Here is a 21,094-nt window from a genome sequence, read left to right as displayed (position 1 = left end):
ACCGCCCCCCCGGCCCCTCCTGCGCGAAGCGCGGAAGCTTTTACGATTCATTAAATCATTAGAGAAACAAGACGATTCGTTGTACATTTCTCGACTCTCAATCCTCGTCTGAATTCAGTTTTCCCCCTCCCGCGCGAAGCGCGGTAGCTTTTACGATTCATTAAATCATTAGAGATACAAGACGATTCGTTGTACATTTCTTGACTCTTTTAATCCTCGTCTGAATTCAGTTTTCCCCCTCCCGCGCGAAGCGCGGAAGCTTTTACGATTCATTAAATTATTAGAGAAAGAAGACGATTCATAGTACCGTTATCGAAAATAATCCTCGTCTGAATTCAGGTTCACCCCTCCCGCGCGAAGCGCGGAAGCTTTTACGTTTCATTAAATAATTAGAGAAACAAGACGGTTCGTTGTACAGTTCTCGACTCTTAATCCTCGTCTGAATACAGGTTCCCCCCTCCCGCGCGAAGCGCGGAAGCTTTTACGTTTCATTAAATCATTAGAGAAACAAGACGATTCGTTGTACATTTCTCGACTCTTAATCTTCGTCTGAATTCAGTTTTCCCGCGCGGAAGCTTTTACGATTCATTAAATCATTAGAGAAACAAGACGATTCGTTGTAAATATTTTCTCGAATCTTAATCCTCGTCTGAATTCAGTTTTCCCCCTCCCGCGCGAAGCGCGGAAGCTTTTACGATTCATTAAATCATTAGAGAAAGAAGACTATTCGTTGTACCGTTCTCGAAAATAATCCTCGTCTGAATTCATTTTCACCGCCCCCCTCCCGGCCCCTCCTGCGCGAAGCGCGGAAGCTTTTACGATTCATTAAATCATTAGAGAAACAAGACGATTCGTTGTACCGTTCTCCATGCTTAATCCTCGTCTGAGTTCAGTTTCCCCCCTCCCGCGCAAAGCGCGGGGGCTTTTACGTTTCATTAAATTATTAGAGAAAGAAGACGATGCGTTGTATCGTTCTCTACACTAATCTTTGTCTGAATTTTATGTTCTTTGATGTTCTTTGTCTGCTCCTTTTTCTTTCTACGTCCTCTTCCTTTTCTCTCCTCTTTTTTTTAGGGGGGGGGTGGGCGGTGATTGTTTGGGTACCGCCCCCACCGCCCCCCTGGCTACGCGCCTGCGGTCAGATTAACACATTTTGATACCTTGTCCGACCCCGGAAGCTCAGACGTTTAAGGCAATAATTACGGTCAGACAAGCATTCAGGGGCCCGCCTTAGGGCCCCTGGTGGGGTCGAGGCGGTGGAGCCCCCGGAAGCTCGGGGTTTTTAGGCGTTTAATTACGGTCAGATGAGCATTTTTTATAATCCTTATTTTGTCACACTGGCAGGACACTTAGGCGTGGGGTCAAGGGGACAAAGCCCCCCAAAATCAGGGGTTTTAGGCATTAAATTACCGTCAACTGAGCATCGAAGGGCCCGTCTTAGGGCCCAAGGTGGAATCCAGGGGGCAGAGCCCCGGAAGCTCAGGGGTTTTAGGCGTTTATTTACGGTCAGATGAGCATTTTGTTATAATCCTTATTATTTTGTGTCACTGGCAGGACACTATTTGGCGTGGGATCCAGGGGGCGGAGCCCCCCAAAATCAGGGGTTTTAGGCATTAAATAACCGTCAGATGAGCATCGAAGGGCCCACCTTAGGGCCCTAGGTGGAATCCAGGGGGTAGATGCCCCGGAAGCTTAGGGGTTTTAGGCATTTAATCACGGTCAGATGATCATATTTTGATGCCTCTTTATTTGTTAACACTGGCAGTTAACTATTCTTTCTTTCTTGCTCTCTTTCTTTTTTTTTATTTCTCTTTAATATACTTTTTTTGTTAAAGTGTGGGGGGGGGGCTTGAGGCTCCCGATTCCCGCCGTTCCTCGGTCCCTGACATGTAGGAATCTCAAGAATCGTATTTCTTGCCTGGCTGTAAATTTAGGAATTTGTCATTTTCCAACAAACGCATACAAAAGTATAATTTACTAAAAAGTGAGGAAAAATCTCCGAAATTATGTAATTTCAGCATTATTTGTAATCCACAATTATGGAATTAGAAATAAAACACGTTTGAATTTGATTTTCCCCAAGCCCCGCCCCCCCCCCTCCCCCCTCTATCAGTATGCCAGTATCTCCTATTTTCCTTTTTTCTTTCCCTTTCCTTCCTTCTCTATTATTTTTTTGATTGGGGGGGGGGGCAACAGCCTGGGTGGAAAGGCCCTTTCGCCCCCCCCCCCCCCCCGATCTCCTTCTTCCCCCTTTTCTTTTCTTCTTCCTCTTCTTTCTTTCCCTTTCTCTCCTCTTTCCCTTTCCCTTCTTTTCCTTTCTTCTCTTTTTTTTTTTTTTTTTTTTTTGCCGGGGGGGGGGGGGGGCCAAGGCCCGCTCGGCCCCCCCCCCTGGATCCGCGCCTGTCACTTATAACCATCGAGTAAAAATACACTGTCGCTCATAAAGTTGGAATATTTTTTTGTACCCCAATTTATGGAATTATTTTGACAATTATTTATTCCTAATAGATATAGATAATAGCATTCTTAGATTTTATTGAATAATAATTTGCCAGTGTTTGTTTTGCGTGACTGCTAAAGCATGTGTATGCTACTATGCTTATCAACTAGGGGACCTACGCCCTTAAGTCATAAATGATAGTAATGAGGGTTAATGCTCCACAAAAGGGCACTTATATGGCACATCGACACGGTTTTGATCATGGTGCCTCACAGTTACGAGGCCATTGCTTTGCCACTGAACCGAATGTACCCAGCGGGGGCTAGGGTAGGGGGAAAAATCTGTGTGCCCATGCTTTGAGCCATAATGCATGGTCGTACAGAGGATTTTTTTTATGTTGGGGGCTGGGGTAAAATGCAATGCATTATTGAAAATGTATTGCATTTTCTTTGCTTTGTTTTTTATTTGTGTGGGAACTGTGCTGATGAGAAGTGGGAAGGGGTCTTTATTCTAAAGAAAAAGGGACAGTTTTTCTGCATCAAAAGGTTAAAAAAAAAAAAAATTAAGGTAGTTACTAGAATAATTGGGAAGCACTGTGCCATTTGCGTCGTTCATAAAGTTAATTTTAAAACCAGTAATAATAAATTAGGGACCAGAGTTTATGAAAATTTCGCAATTGAGACTAATTAACCCTGCTCATTGAGAGCGCATATAGGGCCTAATTATATTTAAACGTCTTTGGGCCTAATACATATTATGTTGGCCTATTCGATCAAGGTTAATCAATTTTCTTCGCTTCCTTTTCCTCTCTTTTGAAGAAAAAGAAGAGGAATTCGTCCCTCAAATTGAATAGAGATGTTTCATACTTATTAAACAAAAGTTATCTTGACAATCAAAAATCTTGATCGAGGCTTGCCACACATAGCATTCCATTCATGATCCTTAGAGATGTCATAGCAGGGAGAAACATGAGTCCATGGTCTGTCAAAGGCCACCGATCGACACACCTCCTTGATGTCGTTCGACGCGGACCAATCAGATGAGAGATCAGACCCAGCGCTGCTTTGAATGAACGTGCATTGTTTACATTATCGATTTGTGTAGATTTAAATACCAAAGTCAAACAGCAAAGCTGACGACGACATATATTGCTACACATCGTCATCGACGTTTACGAGTATCCACAATTATAGTCTCTGGTAAGTTTATAAAGTTTTGAACTAATAATATTCAGGTAAATAATTTGAGATTGTTATTTTGTATGAACTAACGTAGATCTAGGTCTACGTAGCATAGGGATAGGCTAGCGCTAGCCTCGATTAGATCACGTACTTTAGCCTTTTTTAGGGATACATTCCCCGCCGCTTGCGGGGAGGAAAACGATAGTGTCCGCTGGATATAAGTGTAGGTTGTGGATGAGAGCAGTTGCAGCGCGGCGGCGTCACCTTTTTTACTTCTCATACTCTTTTCACTCTTGTTTTGCTTAACCCCGTATAGATCTAGGCCTACTTGCTTGACCCCGTACTATCCTTAACCCCGGACTAATTTTTTTGGCTTTTCACACACGCTTTTTTTAGTCCTGACACTATCAACTCCTGACTCTGTAGACCTAGGGCCCGTTCCTACAAACCGTCATAAGTCTAACTTCTTGACTAAATCAGCGTTAGTGAACAATTTGTCCGCTACGTGTTTCACCAAGCCCTCTTTGCCAAGATCAACGACAACATCCTGACTAAGGAGTTATGACACCTCTGACACCGTCGTATCTCTGTCATAACTATTTAGTCGATGGGCAGCGCCATCACATGTCATTTATTGGGTAGACTATGGCTGGCAAAAAAGGACAATAAATCCTCCAACTATGATTTTTCTACACATTCACTTAAACAGTGAATTATCGTTTTTTGTATTTGATAATCTCATGAAAATATGCCATGTTTGTATTTAAGGATTTTTCCACTTAAATAAACTGATTATACGCCTTTATTTCCACATTGTAAACTCGTCGAAGGGATATGTATTTTGCCACGGCAGGCAAGCCATAGTTTGAAGTGTATTCTTTAGTTTTCAGACCCATATTAATTTCGAGATGAATTCTATTTTCAATTATGTAAAGTGAATGGTTTAAACATATGTTTTAATCTTTGAAATATTGAAGTTTTATACTTTTTATATTGTGCTGACGCCAAAAACATTGAACACAAATTTCATTACATCGTATTTTTTCAAAGAATAATATAAGGGTGTATTTTTATAAACTATCAAATGAAAATATTCGGGGGGTGCCCATCTCAACAACAAAACTGATTCACTGGTCATGTAATGAAAAACTCACAATTATATTTTACAAGTACTTCAATTGTTTAATCTACACAAATTTGGAAATATATTGGATCTCTTATTTCTTGGTATCATTTTCAATCTTTTTTATTACTAATTCATTTAAATAATTGCATTTTCCCTAATATTAATTTTGTAATAATCTGGTGGTATTGCGACTAAGGCTAATTCTCGGCTCCTCTTCTCGCCGATAATATCGATCTCACGAGATACTAGCTAGTAAGCTCTTCGTGAAACGGTTTAGGAAGATCAGAGACATCTCCGTAGTTGGCGGATAAAGTTATGACTGTCTTGTCGTTGGTTTCTAGGAACGAGCCCCTAGTAACTAAGCGCCCACACACATGCATTGGCTCCATTGCATAGTCTAGTACCGAAATTTCGGTTCTGTTCTCATTCATTTGCTTGCATGGCACCGCAATTGCAGGGCCAGCTAACCCCGCACTAAAGGTGGGGCTCAGATCCCCCTTTAACCCCACCTAGGCTATAAGGCCTAGTCCGGAGTTAAGCAAATTTGTTCCAGTGTGAAAACAGTTTCAGAGTCTCACTCAGTCTCAGTTACTCCTCTATCGTTAACATTGGGCCATGTTGACAGTGGAGGGATGTGGGGGGGGGGGGGGGGGGTGTATGCCACTTATGGTCTAGCCATATTAAGGCCAGTAAAAAGAGAGAATTGACTTGAGTCTATATAAATTTGGTATTAGGAGCTGCTGAATTCCTATTTCAAAGTTCAAGGTGGATATTCTGAGGAAAGTCTCACAAGGCAAAATACGTTTAGATTTAGACTTCTAGACAAGAAAAGTCTATATAGGGGGGAAAAAAATCCTCTAGCGACTTGGCCCAATTCCCCAAATCAAGCAGACAGATTTGTTTGTAATATCAAGACTCTACATATATATGTACCACAATAAAGTAAATACATGTAGATCTAATAGGATTTTCACATAGATCTAGAATCTTGTATGTACAATCAAATGTGTGTGCATGTACCGTAAGTGAAATATGCATCTCTGTTTATAGCGAACAGGGGGCAGCATCATACAAATGACTGGTAGTGCAGCCTCTCTGAATGCAGATGAGTTGGTGATTATGTTCAGTCAACAGGTCCCGATAGATGGTTCCATGCAACTTCCAAGTTCTAACAGTAAAGTAACAGTGCATGAGTGCATGACAAAGATATGATCACCTTCTTTGGAGATTGCATATTTGAGGTTGTGATCATCCTGTCCAATGACTCTAATGTGGGTAGCTGGGGGTAATGGGAGGTGCATGGGCCATGGAAGTGGTAAACCACCTTGATAGTGGAAAATTTTGTGAAAGAGAGTGCACTGAGGTGACTGAGCTGAACAAGAGATGCCTTGTGTGAAGATTATCCCAAACAAGAGCAGAGAACAGGGCTGACGAAGATGTAATATTGCACAAGGCCGGCCCCCCAAAAAAATGTTTTATTGCCCTTTGCGACTGACCCAAAAATCTTGAAATTTACGATCGACTTAAAAAAATAATTAAAAAATTACAGTTTTTTAGAGAAAAAAAAAATATTAAAGCATTCAAAACTGAAAAATATCAGCCCAAAGGAGGGAGAAATCAAGAAGAAATTTCTGACCGACCGACTAATGTTTGGTACCTAAAGGGCAACACAACATCCTTTTTTTTTGAGGACTAACATTGCAAAAAAATGTTCTAAAAAGAGTGGTGGAAAGTTCATACCAATTTTGAATTCCCTTAAATGACTGTACAATTAACCCATGCTTTTATTTGATTTCTTTCAACAGAAATTGAGTTTCTAAATTGACATGGCATCTAGAGCAAGAGGACTAAATGAAGATGGAGGGTTTGTGAAGTGGGATTGGAACAAGAACAAGTATATCTGGGTCTCTAAAGATGAAATCAATAAGGTTTGTTGTTCATGTTCTCATAATGAATCATATTTTGTCACTTGTATGACACATGATCCTGTGTCTGTTTCCTAGTTGTTGTTTTTTCATTGATTCAAATTATAAAACTTTTGTATTTTATATCAGATTTTGCTGAAGGTTTCACTCATCTAGACTTCATTGTTCTGCTTTTATTATAATCAACTATCAGGGTGGACCTCCCCTTTAAACAATCTTGGGGGTAGATCACTCTAGGTTCATCTGCATTACATTGATATATACGCTACTCACAATATAACCAGGTCATCGTAATAAAAGCATTACTAGAATACATTACTAGAAAGAAAGATTATTTTGAATTTGTTTAAACATGCACATATATTTGATTTGTTTGTTTGTCTGAAGATTATTAATAAATAGCATGTGAAGAGCTCAAACATTGAAGAAAACAAAAATTACTAGAATATTGCTGTGATATATGATTTGTGATAATTATTTTTCAGTTTATTATCCTTCACAATACAGAATTTAATGTTGACTATAAAGAAAGAATTTGTTTTTCTAATTTTGTTATGACCATCTCCAACACTAATTAGAAATTTCAGTTGTTCAAACCTTTGAAAAGTGTATGAGCATGTGCTACGTACATATATTTTTTCACTTACACCCAGAATAACCTCTTCTTTTTTTCTTTTCTTTTCTCCCCAGCCATCCAAGCCAGGTCATTCAAAGTATGCATGGAAAGATGGCAACAAAGTGTAAGTTCTAAACTTCTAGGCTTATATTATAATATATACTACATGTAATTAAGTTAAATCTGACCCTGGGTCTAAAATAATGTTTAACTAAAGGAAAAATAGACCTCAGACTCCTAAACTAACCTGATTTTGGACAAATTCATAAAACCATGCATAGGGTTTACAATTATAGGAGAACATACCGGTAGGCCGTAATGTTGAAAGTGTGTAGGACATGATTACTTCCAGTTACAAAGATTGGAAGGATGCCAACATGAGAACTTCCTGTATCCATCCCTTGAGTACACAAACAATAATATTTTGATATTATAACCACATGCAATGTAAGTTTATGTCTTGTATACATTATGGTATAAATTAGTGCTATTGATATTGATGTTTTCCTCATTTTTTATATTTCTTGTACATGTAGGTGCTTATAGTACATTTTCAAAATGCTCAACTAAGAGACTAACATCACAAAGTCTAAGGAAATAAAGGAAAGAATTGTGATTGACTTTGACCTATTTTTTATATTCAATATTTCAGTAATAAAAGCATGGCACTTACATGTAGCACACTGTATGAAGTATAGGCCATACCGGTACTTCAGGCCTACATGAAATGCCACTCCTTGCCATTCTTTTTAGCTCTCTCTTCTCTTAATCCATGGTATCTACAAAATCACTAATGATGCTCTTGAAATGCCCAGGTCCACCCATGAATATGTCTGCAGTATGAATGTGGTAGTATTAGAGGAAGTTAAAGGTGATGATCTCTGTTGATTTACAGTGCAGCCAGACGACCTTCATTCAAAGTTCCTGTGAAGAAGGCTTGCAGACAACCTTTGCAGGTAGCCAACAAACATGGCAAGGTAAGACTAATTGGACTACAACCTTCAAGGTAAACTTGATCATCAGCACGTAGAATGTCTGGCACTACTTTATTTCCTTTTAAAGAGGTTATTGCCTCAAAACATGTTTAATCGTGTTCATCGAAATTCTTAGTATTCACAGCTTGAGTCTATCAGTAAGATGAAAATAACTTTTAGAATGTGTCTACAGACAATCTGTACTCTACAAGTATGCTGTCATACTCTAATTGCATACTATGAAATAAGCGGCCATAACTTTGAAGATTGAAATCTTGTCCGATGTTCAGATTGACTGTTTAAAAGATTAATCTACATTACTGACTAATTATGTAATATTGAATGGCATTGACTGGAGTACAAGGGTGTATCCCATGAGCTGATGAGCAAGAGTCAGCACAACAAGTGAATTAAATTATTGTGATGTAGTATGGGGTGGATGTGGAAGTACACAGAAAAACAAATTACAAAAAATCCAGAATAGAGCAGCTCGAATAATTAATAGGTCCTCTTGGTATTCCTCATCAGATGAAAATTTAACAAGACTAAATTGGAATACACTTGACAATAATAGAACAAAGAATGTAGCAATTATGATGTATAAGATTGTCTCAAAACAAGCTCCTGAGTATTTAGTAGAAAGGTTTATATTTGCAGACCATACATACAATACACGTTCAAGTCTGTATAATGTGAAAACAATAAGACCAAAGACTGAGACTATGAAAAGATCTTTTAAATATAGAGGGGCCTTAACATGGAATAACTTGCCACATGAAGTACAAGGTGCTAAATCGTTAAATATTTTTAAGGCAAAGCTGACGTAATACGAAATAAGTGTGTGGGGAGGGGCTAACTTATTAGTTTAAGAGAGCTTTGTTGTTGTTTGTTTTTAAGGTTTTATAGTTGTATACAATTTTTATCTCATAATTTCAACCTATTTATCATTGTTATTTATGTTATATTACTCCTTAGGCTAGGAATATTGTGTTTTGAGGTCAAACAAATTGCAATAAAATATTTTTCACTGCAATGCATTTTAGTAAGGTCCCCAAAATGACATACTAAAAGTCCAAAAAAATCCAAGTAGTGGAAGTGTCCCTAATTTGCATAAATCCAATATGGCCGCTATCTCGAGGATTTTCACATAGGTTCTGTCATATTTGTCAGCTTGTATAGGCTGTTGTGGCACTAATGGAGTAGGAAAAGTGATCTGCTGTACATTTTGTATCAAATAAAATACCCATATACTACAGGTACATCACACACCTGAAACAAATCCCTCGCACACCCACACCCACACAATCCAACATGTAATTTATGCTCAATTTATTACCTTAGTAGATGATTTTATTTCATTATGCAATAGACAAATATCATGTCTTTTTATATTGAAAAAATTCAAACAAACATATTCAGAAAAAATGGCCCTTATATCCGTACACACACACAAGAGCTGTTATAGGGTTATGTAGGGGTACAGCGCCTGTACCTTACTCCGTGTAGTGGACTACTTGTGTAAACATTTCCATAAATCCAAAATGGCCGCCAATTCTAGGGTTTTCTCCTAGATTTGGTCAAAATATTCACCATACATACCTTTTAGCACACTTTTAGTTTACTTTGAAAGTCTAAAATGTTATTTCCACAAAATCTTTTGTTTGCATAAGGTTTTATATGCCCAGTTGAATGTTTTAATTTGCTTGAATTCAAAATGGCTGCTAAATTAAGCATTTTTGTAAAGAATATATATATAATTATATTTTTTGTCCAATGTTAGACTAATTCAGACTAATTGCGACAACACTATGTTGTACAAATGTTTCATAATTAGGTTTTTTAATTTGCATATACATGTACACATACATTTTTTTTAAAGCGGGTTAATTTGCATAAATTTTGTGTTGATTCTCACCTTACAATGCATTTCAGAGCAGCTATGTCTATGTTGATTTACAAACCCAGTGCAGTTGTTATTACAGGATGCAGGTCATGAGGCCTACAGTTAAGTATACATATTCTAATTTGATTAGAGTTGGTAGTCTCCAACAAACAAATATTTATGTGGCATGCTGATCATAGTATCATCAAGTTCTAGGTAGGCCTATAGTGGTGGTAAGTTGCTACAACTAGTGCCACGACAATCAGTGCAGGCTGTTGAACATTGGAGGCCATACTTTCGGCACGTGCATTTCTTGGCTTCACAATCTGTCTTGCATCCACATCTGATGACCTTAAGGTGTTCTGCGGATGCTGGTGTTTTATCAGTTTTTATGGGAATATACTTCCCATCCATGACCTGCCAACTCAGTTTCCCGATGTCAGGCTGTCTGACATTCCTTTCCATTCTAATCTCTGATAGTACACACGCAGACTGTGGAGCTTTTCTGCTGCTGAAGTTGGTTGCAAAATCTTTGCTTCTAAGGCAGACAAGATTGGTGATATATACCTTTACGCAATCTTCTATTGAGTCACCACCATACAGGCATACCAGTGCCTTCTCTCCAGCTGGAATAATGGCCTCCTTCATGTATGATGCTGGCTGACTAGATACCATGGCAAGCTCGGAGAAGTCGTCATTCTTCATGATTTTCTTCAGTGCTACGCCTTTCCCTAGTCCAAATATGCGAGACGTTGTGTCGCAGTCCAGCTAGAAGCACATGGCAAAGAGAAAGTAGTCACACACACTATACTTCCTAGAGTTTCCTTCAGCTGTTTGATATTCCATGTTCGGTTCTTCTTGGAGTTGCCTTAATTGGGCTCAGGTCCAAAAAAAGAAGTCCTTTGCATTCAGATCAGCGTAGAAGATCAGCAAGATGAGAAGGATTCTGTCATCACCGATGCTCTTGCTTCAAACTTCTGCTGCATCACAATTAATTCCAGGAATCTGCTTTTCCTCAATTGCTCCATCGCAATGAAGATCAGGAAGATGCTGTCCGTTAGTAGTTGTTCGAGAGAGAACTTAAGTGGGCTGCTCCCCGAAATTAGCTACTCCACATGGAACACCTGGGTGTTGAACAACCTCTGGAAATTCCTATAGTGATCACTATAGAAGCTTCCGGAGGTTGTTTGTACTTGTTGCAGATGTACATTATACAAGTCTGGTATCAGCATGGTATTTAGAGCAGCATCAACGAGTAAATGGCCCCGCACATGCAGCTCTAGAAATCGCCTTTCCACCCAGCATATATGGCGTACACTACTTCAAGACGTTCATGGGGTCCTGAGGCCGTTACCAAATGCCCTGCAGAACGATCTGCTTCAAGTCACTGTCAATTGGCTGGCTCCTGATTATTGTGAGTGCCTTCCACCATAGCAGCTTATCAAACGTCAAAACAGGTGTATATAGTATTATACCGTTTAGCATGGGTACAAGCAAAACACAGAGTGTAGTAAACACAATGCAGGATGGATCACTAGGATTCATGTCAATCATGGGGAGAAACAAAGAAGATGACTGATCAGGGTACTCACCGTGGTTTTTATTATCTGTATCGTTCCGGACCTTTGAAGGCCTTGGGGACCGAAGTAGTAAAGATGTCTTCAACAACACATCAAGATTAAATGTTGTATCTTCTGGTCCCCAATCACAATCGGCTGGTAAACCAGAGGTTGTACAGTTGTAGATGCCTTTTACTATTCAATGTTGATACGTCCAACAGTAGCAAAGTCCTCAGCGGATACCGTTTATCTAGGTACAGGCTTACAGTACTTTATTCCTGGGGTTTGGGTAGCAATGTGCCCATCTGTGGAAAGTACCTGATCCATCAGGAGTGTCGATATTATTTGCAATATACTGAATGCACTCTTGAGAAATTGCCGCACTTCTTTCATATTTCTTAACCACTGGAATTCATACAGAATAGCACTAGCTGTGCTACGAAATGTTACTACATCATACTTTCCATTCAGTTCAGTTATACAATCCTCTCACCGAAGTGCCCCTGTATTTTCTTTTTCATGTATACCCCACTGTCGGCATCATGATCTGTATCCAGCCAATACTCTTGCATCCTAGATTTCTTGTTGTCGCGGTCAGCGTTGCCTGTGAGTTCCAAGATTTCGGCAGTGAGGTACTCTAGGACGGCAGCCATGTAGACAGGAGCACAAAATCAACTACTGTTGTTTGTTCCTCATCATTTTCCTCAAGGGACTTAACTACTTTAAAGAATGCAGTCAATTTCACCTCATGTTAAGGTCGGCCAGTTTTAGCTTTTTTGGAAGTGCTTGTGCTCACAGAGTACTATTGGTATTTGTTTTTTAGTTTTAAAGTTCACCATGCATAGTTTATGGTATACTGCATCAACTGCGGGAAGATCATTGACCGATGCAAGTCTTCCAGACACATTTTGCGACGAAGTATCATTTCTTTTTATGCATATCTCTACTACAACTACAGTAATAGTACAACCAGTACCACATCAACAACTAAAGCTCCCTTCCTATTGATGTAGCTAGGCTCATGTGTAGGCTTGCCTTTTGGAGCACATGGTGTACATTCTGTGGCGTCATGAATTACAGGCTTAATTTGACCTCCGAATGACCTCAGATGAAAAAAAAAGGGGGGGGGGGATTTGACAAACTTTGATTAGTTATTGTGCCTTAGTGGATTCTGATATCTTAATTTAAAAAAATGTATTGTATTCTGCACATTATAAGCTTTCCATCGGTATTATAATGAAACTATTATTGGGTGTTCTACTTTAGAGTTTTGCAATATCTGAATTAGGTATCATGGATATCACATAATAAAAGCTTACGGGTCTAACTTAGTTGAATATTTGACAAAAATAATGACTATATAGAGAGCACAAAGAGAGCACAAATACCGCAGTAATATGGATACTTGTACTGTGATGAGCCATTAGCATGCAATGTATGCTTCTGTTTGTCACCTCTCTAAAATTAAATAAACTGTTGCACTGAGAACAACTTCTAATTCCAATGACCATGAGGATAATGTAAGGTACAGGTTGAACCCCCTAATAGCCCTACCAACAGCTCTTGTGTTTGTATGGATACTCAAAAGGGCCAGTTTTTCTGAATATTTTTATTTTGAGTTTTTTCAATATAATTAAAATGACATATTTGTCTAGTGCATAATGAAATAACATCATCTGCTGAGGTGATAAATTGAGCATAAATTACATATTGGATTGTGTGGGTGGGGGTGTGTGGGGGATTTGTTTCAGGTGTGTGATGTACCTGTAGTATATGGGTATTTTAGTTGAAACAACATTTACAGCAGATCACTTTTCCTACTCCTTTAGTGCCACAACAGCCTATACAATCTGACAAATATGATAAAATCTATGTGAAAATCCTCGAAATAGCGGCCATATTGGATTTATGCAAATTAGGGACACTTCCACTACTTGGATTTTTTTGGACTTTTAGTATGTTATTTTAGGGACCTTACTAAAATGCATTGCAGTGAAAAATATTTTATTGCAATTTGTTTGACGTTTACCTAAAAAATGACACAATATTCCTAGTCTACCTACGCAATATGTTTTAAATGTCTATTCGTGTGCAATATGATCTTTGCAATACGTTATCAGTTTTTGTCTCTTTAAAAACAAAAACAATTATATATGTAGTATTTAACTGATCCATATTCATAATGCTCTTAAGTATTTATTATTATTCCATACTTCATTTTACTTCTACATTCTACATTATGTGTGTTTTCTTTTGTTTATTGTTTTAAAGTTTGATTATTTAATATTTAACATGAATACATAATATGTTTTTAACTTATTTTTATAATCTTGTTAAACTTCTTTTTGTTTTTACTTTATATATATAAATATGCAAACAGATTATGATGATCATATATGTAACTTATTTAATTGTTTATCTTTTGGGTCTACCAATATAGTTCTAATTAAGTAAAGTGTTTTTAGCTTATTTCCTATTATTGTCGTGTTATGGTTGTGAATCTGTCAGTGTTATATTACTTTTGTTTATATGTCATGATTATGTTGTTTTTTATCGACACGGCCCTGATTGAAACCAGTCTGCGAACTGTTTCGGGCGTTTACCGTGTATAAATAAAATAAACTCAACTCAAACTCAAGTATTCTCAAAACAAGTGAGATATACCCTTACAAAAGAAAGCCACTCAATAATAATATTATTAGTTGTATGAAACATACAGTTAACAACTAAATTATTAATACCCCTTTAAAAAATAATATATACAAAATTCTCAAGATAGACAAATCAGGACAAATCAATTGCCTTAGCCTATGTGTATTTCATTGTGTTAATTGGCCTTTTCGGACATTAACACACTCCAATCCATGAGATATTATGAATATGCTACACAGTCATCCTGGTACTTTTGCAGAAAGCATAATGATACAATATGTCTATTTCTCTGGATTGCTAAAAAAATCCTTCATTTAAACAATAATCTTTAAATTTTTAAGAAGGCTTACAGTTCAATATCAGACGTGAATGCTTATTTTGATATTTTTATAATGACTTTATAGTGCAAGACATGTAGTGTAAATATACAGAGAAATAAGAGTATAATCCCATTATAATTGCAAATTAAATGAAAGTACCGGTAAGATATTAGTTGACAATGCCAGTATTCAGTCATTCTCATTATGACATTATTTTGTAATGATAATCATGATTGTTCATTAAAAACAAATTTAAATACTTTCTGAATATATTTTGTCTGCCATCAGATGAAGACACCATCACCCAAGAAGCCTTCAAGAAGACCTGTCCATCATAAGGCTGACTTCATAGTCCCTGGCTACGATCATGGCTACGATGATGGTTACGATGAGGTGGATGAAAAGGAGAACTATCCTCGTAATGAGAAATACAATGCTAGAGAAGGAAAGATTCCACCACCTCCAGAAGTGAGTCGCAAACCTTGCAGATTTTGTTTAAAGGAAAAATTCATATTACTGTTTGAAATAGCCACAGTTCGTTTTTGTACATAGACTTACTTCAAATTGGAATATCCCTTTGATTGTTCGTAAAGAAACAATTTGGTTTTAATAGAACGTACTACCATCACTATCTCTTTGTCTCAGGGGGTAAAAAGGATATGAGAGAAATAGACATTTATCAAATGAAATCTTCCTCTCTCTTTCCCCCCTCCCCCCCCCCCCCCCCCCCCCCCTCAAAAAAAAAAAAAAAGTTGAGAGTAGCTTTCATATTACATCAGTGTTGCTGGATGAAGTTGCTAATTAGTGTTTTGTCCCCACAATTTTAATATCAATGAGTGAGTTTTGTATGCATGTCAGACCTTTTTGAAATTTGCACAGATATGATTGTCCTACATTTGTATTTTGATGACTTTGTGAAAATAAACTTGATAGATTCCTTTAATTACATACTGTTTCATAATTTGTTCATTGAAACATTTTAGGTGTTGCCATTGTAAAAAGTGGGATTTCTCAAGGTGATTGAGTTATGTATTTATTTGTATTTACTAGAGTTCTTTTTCTGTTTTTCCATTGCAAAATGGGTTTCTGCTCCTACTATTTTTCTTCACTGATGAAAATGAAGCTCATAGTATTGAAGCTGTTGTTACGTAGTCCATCCTGTATTTTCTATATTTCTCTGCTATACGATTAGAGTCACACAGTGAAATAATTTGTATACCTACCTCTTCATTTTTTCAGTTGCACTCTGGTCACACCACCATCCTATCCGTCATGTCCAATCGATTGATTCATGTCAATGCTGCATTAACCTTTTGGCGTCAAGGACCGAATGAATATATCTCCTATGTGATAAGGACTGAAGATGATGCTGCTACAGTAGATACTCTACCTGCACTAGTCAATTGGTAAGGATGTTTGATTCTCTCACTATTCAGGAGGGCAAGCCCAAGGTATTTTAATATTTGTGCCTCCTTTCATTTGTTCCATTAACAAATATAATTGTATTTTCAGTGAATAAAGGATAACAGATTTGTTTGTAGTTTTCAGGTATAATGTAAAAATGGATTGTTAAATGAAATAGCATTTCAATGGAAACAGTTAATGTTTCATTGGACTAGTACACTGTCAATAAAATTATAAAAGTGTGTCAGAATTATTGTCCACTGCAAATCATGAACACAGATAATCATTAATCAAATATTTTTCACAGACAACTGATTAAGTTTATTGCAATGACTTTCATATTTGTATGTGTATTTTGTCCTTTCTCTTTGTATAGTTTCAAGAACAAGACACCAGTCAGTAAACAGCTATCTCTAGGAGCTTGTTTTGAATTACTGCCTACTCTCAAGAAACTTCTAAGCAGCAAGTTTGAAGAGTAAGTTATCTCAAGGGTCTAAGAGATGGTTTAGTGCTACGTGCCATGTAGACATGTGTAGCTTACTTGTACATCAGTGATATTTCCTGTCATGATGGGCAAACAGGATGGATATTGCATACTGAAATATTTCTAAAACTTGGTTTAATAAGTTACTGCAATTTCATGCAATACTGAACATGTGCTAAAGGATTGCTAAAAAGACATACTTGAAAGTTGAAACAACAGAAAGTCTTTTTAATGCTCTACATGCATTTGCTAATGAATTTTCTTCTTTTGTTAATGTACTTCATTTTCTTGTATTCATTATTATTCTCATACTTCTTTGTGATCTTGAAAATGAAAACAATATATATATACAAAATAAAAGGAATAGGGCATAGTTTTGCCTGTTTAAAGCACATGATAAGATGATTTACAAGAATTTAAACTTAAAGTAAATATGTATCTTGAAGCAGCTTGGCATTGTCATACTGATCAAACAAAGACTATACATCGATGTGTAGGAACCTAGTACATGTATCAGCATCATTACCAAAGGGGTAAATTTATCTCTTTATTTTGTTCTCTACTGCAGCTATGTTAAGACCAGTCTGGATACGCTTCGTACAATGCTCAGATTCTGGTGGAATGATTTGATAGCTCACAGAAATCAAAGTTTCTCTGGTGATCTACAACAAAGCAGGTATGATACACAGATATAATAGGCTTCAATTTGAGTTTAAATCTGTTCAGTACATGGACATTAATTTTGTAATCCTACATGACTAGTGGACCTTGATCTCAATCATAGTTAATTAGTTTCATGAGAAATGTTACCAAGAGATGAAGATAGAAACCTACATGTAGATACATGGTCTCTCTGAGGCTGGAAAGCTAATGTATTCTAGCATAATCTTTGCTGGTATACGTGCCCCCCCCCCCCCCACAACCCTCTTCCTCCAACTACAAGAATTTATAACAGGCTGTTTTGGAAACGGACTAAAGACATTTACATGATATATGGTACATAGTACTCCTCATTCATTGTTACGTGTAATATGCAGTTCTAATAATTTACTGTATTCCCCCAAGGATGTATCTGGACACAATGTTGTGATTTCAAAGTCAGTTATTCAAGATACTGATAATGCATTCAATTTAGAGAAAATGCATGTATAATTGTAATGTCACTTAATAATTCATCTAGCTACTTGTATTTTATTGCTCAAGGTTTTACAGTGTTTAACAATATGTAATGTCATATTTCACCTTATATGATTGTAGGAGTGTTGCTGGTATCTACATGAGTGCTATAGCTATGACTGATATCATTACCAAACTATGCAAGAGGAAAGATGGTATAGCAAAGAAAGCAGAGGTAAATTAGTTGTCTTTTAATCTCAGCAACACGGTCAATTATAGGTAGCCTACATCTATACTTTTGCAGAAAGAGATAAAGAGAGGGTTTGGCACCAGTTAATAGAAAATAGCTTCGACTATGAGGGCTAGGGGATAAATTTGGGAGGAAAATATACACAATTGATATTGTTGATGAATGATTTTGGTTGAGATTCAAACGCTCACCCTATGGGTTGTTAGTCAGGACAGCAAATTAGTATTCCTATTTCATGGATTGATTTATTATAAACAGAGAAACACTTCTTGCAGAATTGTGAGAAATTTACATAGAATTCCGATCAATCTCAATTTAGTTTTATTTCAAAGCATGAAACATTTTTTTGAAATTATTGTTAATCAAGTGTGTGGCAAGTATAAAATAGGATACCTTCTCCAACCAATATTCTTATGAATACTCTATACAGAATCAGAAAGTTTTGTTTGATGAGTTTTGATGTTATTCAATACTTCTAAACAGCATATATTTGGGTTGAACTTCATACAAAATTATTTCTGTACTTTTATTGCTTCCATGCCCTGTAATATTTCTGAAAGTATCGTCTTTTCACTCATTCTATTCCCTTACACCTTATTAATATATGTATTGCCACACACTGTATGTACATTGTATTGATACTTTGTCTCTCCAATCTCCATTTCTCCCTCTTTCTCTTTTTTTCTCTCTCTCTCATCTTCACTTGCTTTCAATATTTATTTCTATCACTGTACTTATACACTCTGTTTTTCTCTCCCCACAGATTGTTGGAACGCTCTTAGCCCAGCTCTAGATGCCATTTACTTCATTTACATGAGTGCTGTGGAATTAATGTATTTAGTTTATATGATTTAGGGTTTGATTCCATTTGTAATTTTTATATTTTGCTAATTGTTTTGGAAGTCGAAGCATGCATTTGCAAACATGTATCTGTTTCACCAAATTTTTGATAGAACCATGAATGTTTTTTTTTTAAGGCAATGACAATCACATTTCTATTGCTTTTGTGGTATTCTTAGTTGCTCACAAATGGGGATGGAACTAAACAATTTTTATTTTGAGGAATCTGACAGCCTCTTTCATGGCTCAGGGGGGGGGGGGGGGGTCCTTGAAATTTTTATTTTTGTTTCTAGCGATGTCTGTTAATGGTATGTATTATAGATTGTACATGTACCTTCATAAACAAATACTTTTTCATGTTTTAATTGAGAATTTTATTGATTTTTGTTAGTGAATACTCAAATTTGATAAAGCTATTTATTACTGCCTCATCTTTAATGTATGTACTGTATATGCTTAGCTCGGAATACAGTTGAATAGCAATTTTTTACTTTTCTTTGAAGACGTTCTTTCTAAAATTGAGGATGTTATTTAAATCAATAATCTTATATCACGAGTGCTAATCTGTATACATGTAGCTGCATTGTTAAAAAAAGTCCGTCCATTTTACCACAAAAGTACTTATAAAAGCAGTTGAAAGTGCCTCCGTCCATTTGAGAGTTTGTAACAGTGCCTGTATATAAAAGTACATTATATAAACATATGAAGTTGTTTTTTAAAGTTATAGTATGAATTTTATTCAGTGAATGATGGATTTTTGATAGTAACAATATCATGAAACTAATGAAATTGTTTATTATAAAGATCAACTGTGCTAGTGGTACTTTTAGATTGTATTGAAACTATTCCCGAAAATAGAATTGATGTGGCCTACGTAGTCTCAGCTTCATTATAAATGTATATGTACTGCCAAATCAAACATGATTATATGCTAATGGTAAAACAATCTGGGATCATATATGTATCCTACCAGATGGTTCGAATCTTTATATTCATCCTTGATACATGACAGTATTAACTATTGACTTACATGTAATGTTTTAGATGGCATTTAGCCTTTGATAGGGCTTGCATAAGAGAGAAATGACGGACATATGCCTCAAGTAAGCATCAGTGGCGGATCCAGGGGGGGGGGGCCCAGGCCCCCCCCCCCCCCCCCCCCTCTTGAGAAAAAAAAATCATGTAAAATCACGTGATTTTTACCTTTTTTGGGGTTGCGCCCCCCCCCCCCCCCTGGGGGGGGGGTGCAAATTGAAATTTTTTTGAGGATCAAAAAAAAAAAAATGTGCTCACTATCCCCTTCCCCCCCACTGAGCAAATTTTTGGCCGGCGCGTTTTTCAAATTTTCGGGAGCAAAAAAAAAAAAAAAAAAAAAGTGTGCTCTGTACCCCCCCCCCCCCCCCCCCCCCCCACTGAGCGACTTTTCGGCTGGCGCGATTTTCAAATTTTCGGGAGCAAAAAAAAAAAAAAGTTGGGCCCCCTCCCCTAAGAAATCCTGGATCCGCGCCTGGTAAGCATCGTCTGTCTTCAGCCTTTCGTAGTTGCTGGACTCTCGCATCCATGTACTTCCCTTTTTTGATTGGCGGCAAGTCACATGATCACCCTGAGGGGTCGAGGCCATCCATATAAAACATGAGTCCTGCAGCTGGAAAGGCCCTACAGTCAACAAAGCTCACATGTATGCCTAGTCTCTGCCCGTCAGTCATTTGCTCCTTTATCGTTTGTTTGGATCCAGAAGAACGTTGACTCATGTACCTTAACACAGAGTTAATGCCGTTTTGGCTCCTGACGATATACATGTATACGAGACCTTGTCAGCATGGTAGTTTAGCTTAGCAGTATGTAGTGAAACCCTTTAGCACAGTGTAGTTTTTTTATTTTATTGATGAGGTCTTATTGAAAGTATATATGTTTAAATATGTACTTATATTACAATGTACATTCCATTGTAGATTTATATTGTGTGCTGATGTATATTAGAATGGAGAAACAAAGATAATTCATGTACATTCATACAAGTATAATGTCTTGTGTGTTTTATTTCAGTTGCCTGTACATATTTTCTTCTCATACATATCATTTCATTCATATTATGTACACTGACTTTATATTACAACCAGAAATAACATGTTAACAAATATTTTACAGCAAGATTTACTCATTCTTCCAGATGCATTAATGTATTCCGTTCCCTTGAACACATACCTAAGCATACTGACTGCAAGAATGAAGGCTATACATGTACAATCATTTTACACACTAAAATGATTAAAAGATTAAAAGAGAGAGGTGTTGTGTCAGTAATCAAAAGCTTTATCTTTGAAG

At 37.1% G+C, this 21,094-nt stretch overlaps 1 protein-coding gene across 1 annotated transcript; it reads left to right on the top strand.

Moving 5' to 3' along the window:
• The first annotated feature begins 3,510 nt into the window (after nucleotides 1–3,510).
• LOC752578 lies at nucleotides 3,511–19,930 on the top strand. The gene is made up of 10 exons (XM_030999043.1): nucleotides 3,511–3,639; nucleotides 6,553–6,675; nucleotides 7,363–7,412; nucleotides 8,184–8,265; nucleotides 14,964–15,143; nucleotides 15,915–16,081; nucleotides 16,456–16,554; nucleotides 17,132–17,239; nucleotides 17,821–17,914; nucleotides 18,693–19,930. The coding sequence occupies exons 2-10, from the start codon at nucleotides 6,574–6,576 to the stop codon at nucleotides 18,720–18,722; spliced, it is 912 nt and encodes a 303-aa protein (XP_030854903.1). The 5' UTR covers nucleotides 3,511–3,639; nucleotides 6,553–6,573; the 3' UTR covers nucleotides 18,723–19,930.
• The last annotated feature ends 1,164 nt before the right edge of the window (nucleotides 19,931–21,094 follow it).

Source organism: Strongylocentrotus purpuratus, unplaced genomic scaffold (assembly GCF_000002235.5).
Source record: "Strongylocentrotus purpuratus isolate Spur 01 unplaced genomic scaffold, Spur_5.0 spur5_scaffold_5, whole genome shotgun sequence".
Classification (NCBI taxonomy): Eukaryota; Metazoa; Echinodermata; class Echinoidea; order Camarodonta; family Strongylocentrotidae; genus Strongylocentrotus; species Strongylocentrotus purpuratus.
Note: the sequence above shows the minus strand (reverse complement) of the source record. Positions and strands in the feature narration are given on the sequence as shown.

Excerpts from the sequence above, each read along its gene's own strand:
- LOC752578 (XM_030999043.1), top strand. The coding sequence starts at position 6,574 with ATGGCATCTAGAGCAAGAGGACTAAATGAAGATGGAGGGTTTGTGAAG. Across the intron at positions 6,676-7,362 it reads CTAAAGATGAAATCAATAAG|CCATCCAAGCCAGGTCATTC; the intron begins GTTTGTTGTTCA and ends TTTTCTCCCCAG. Across the intron at positions 7,413-8,183 it reads TGGAAAGATGGCAACAAAGT|TGCAGCCAGACGACCTTCAT; the intron begins GTAAGTTCTAAA and ends GTTGATTTACAG.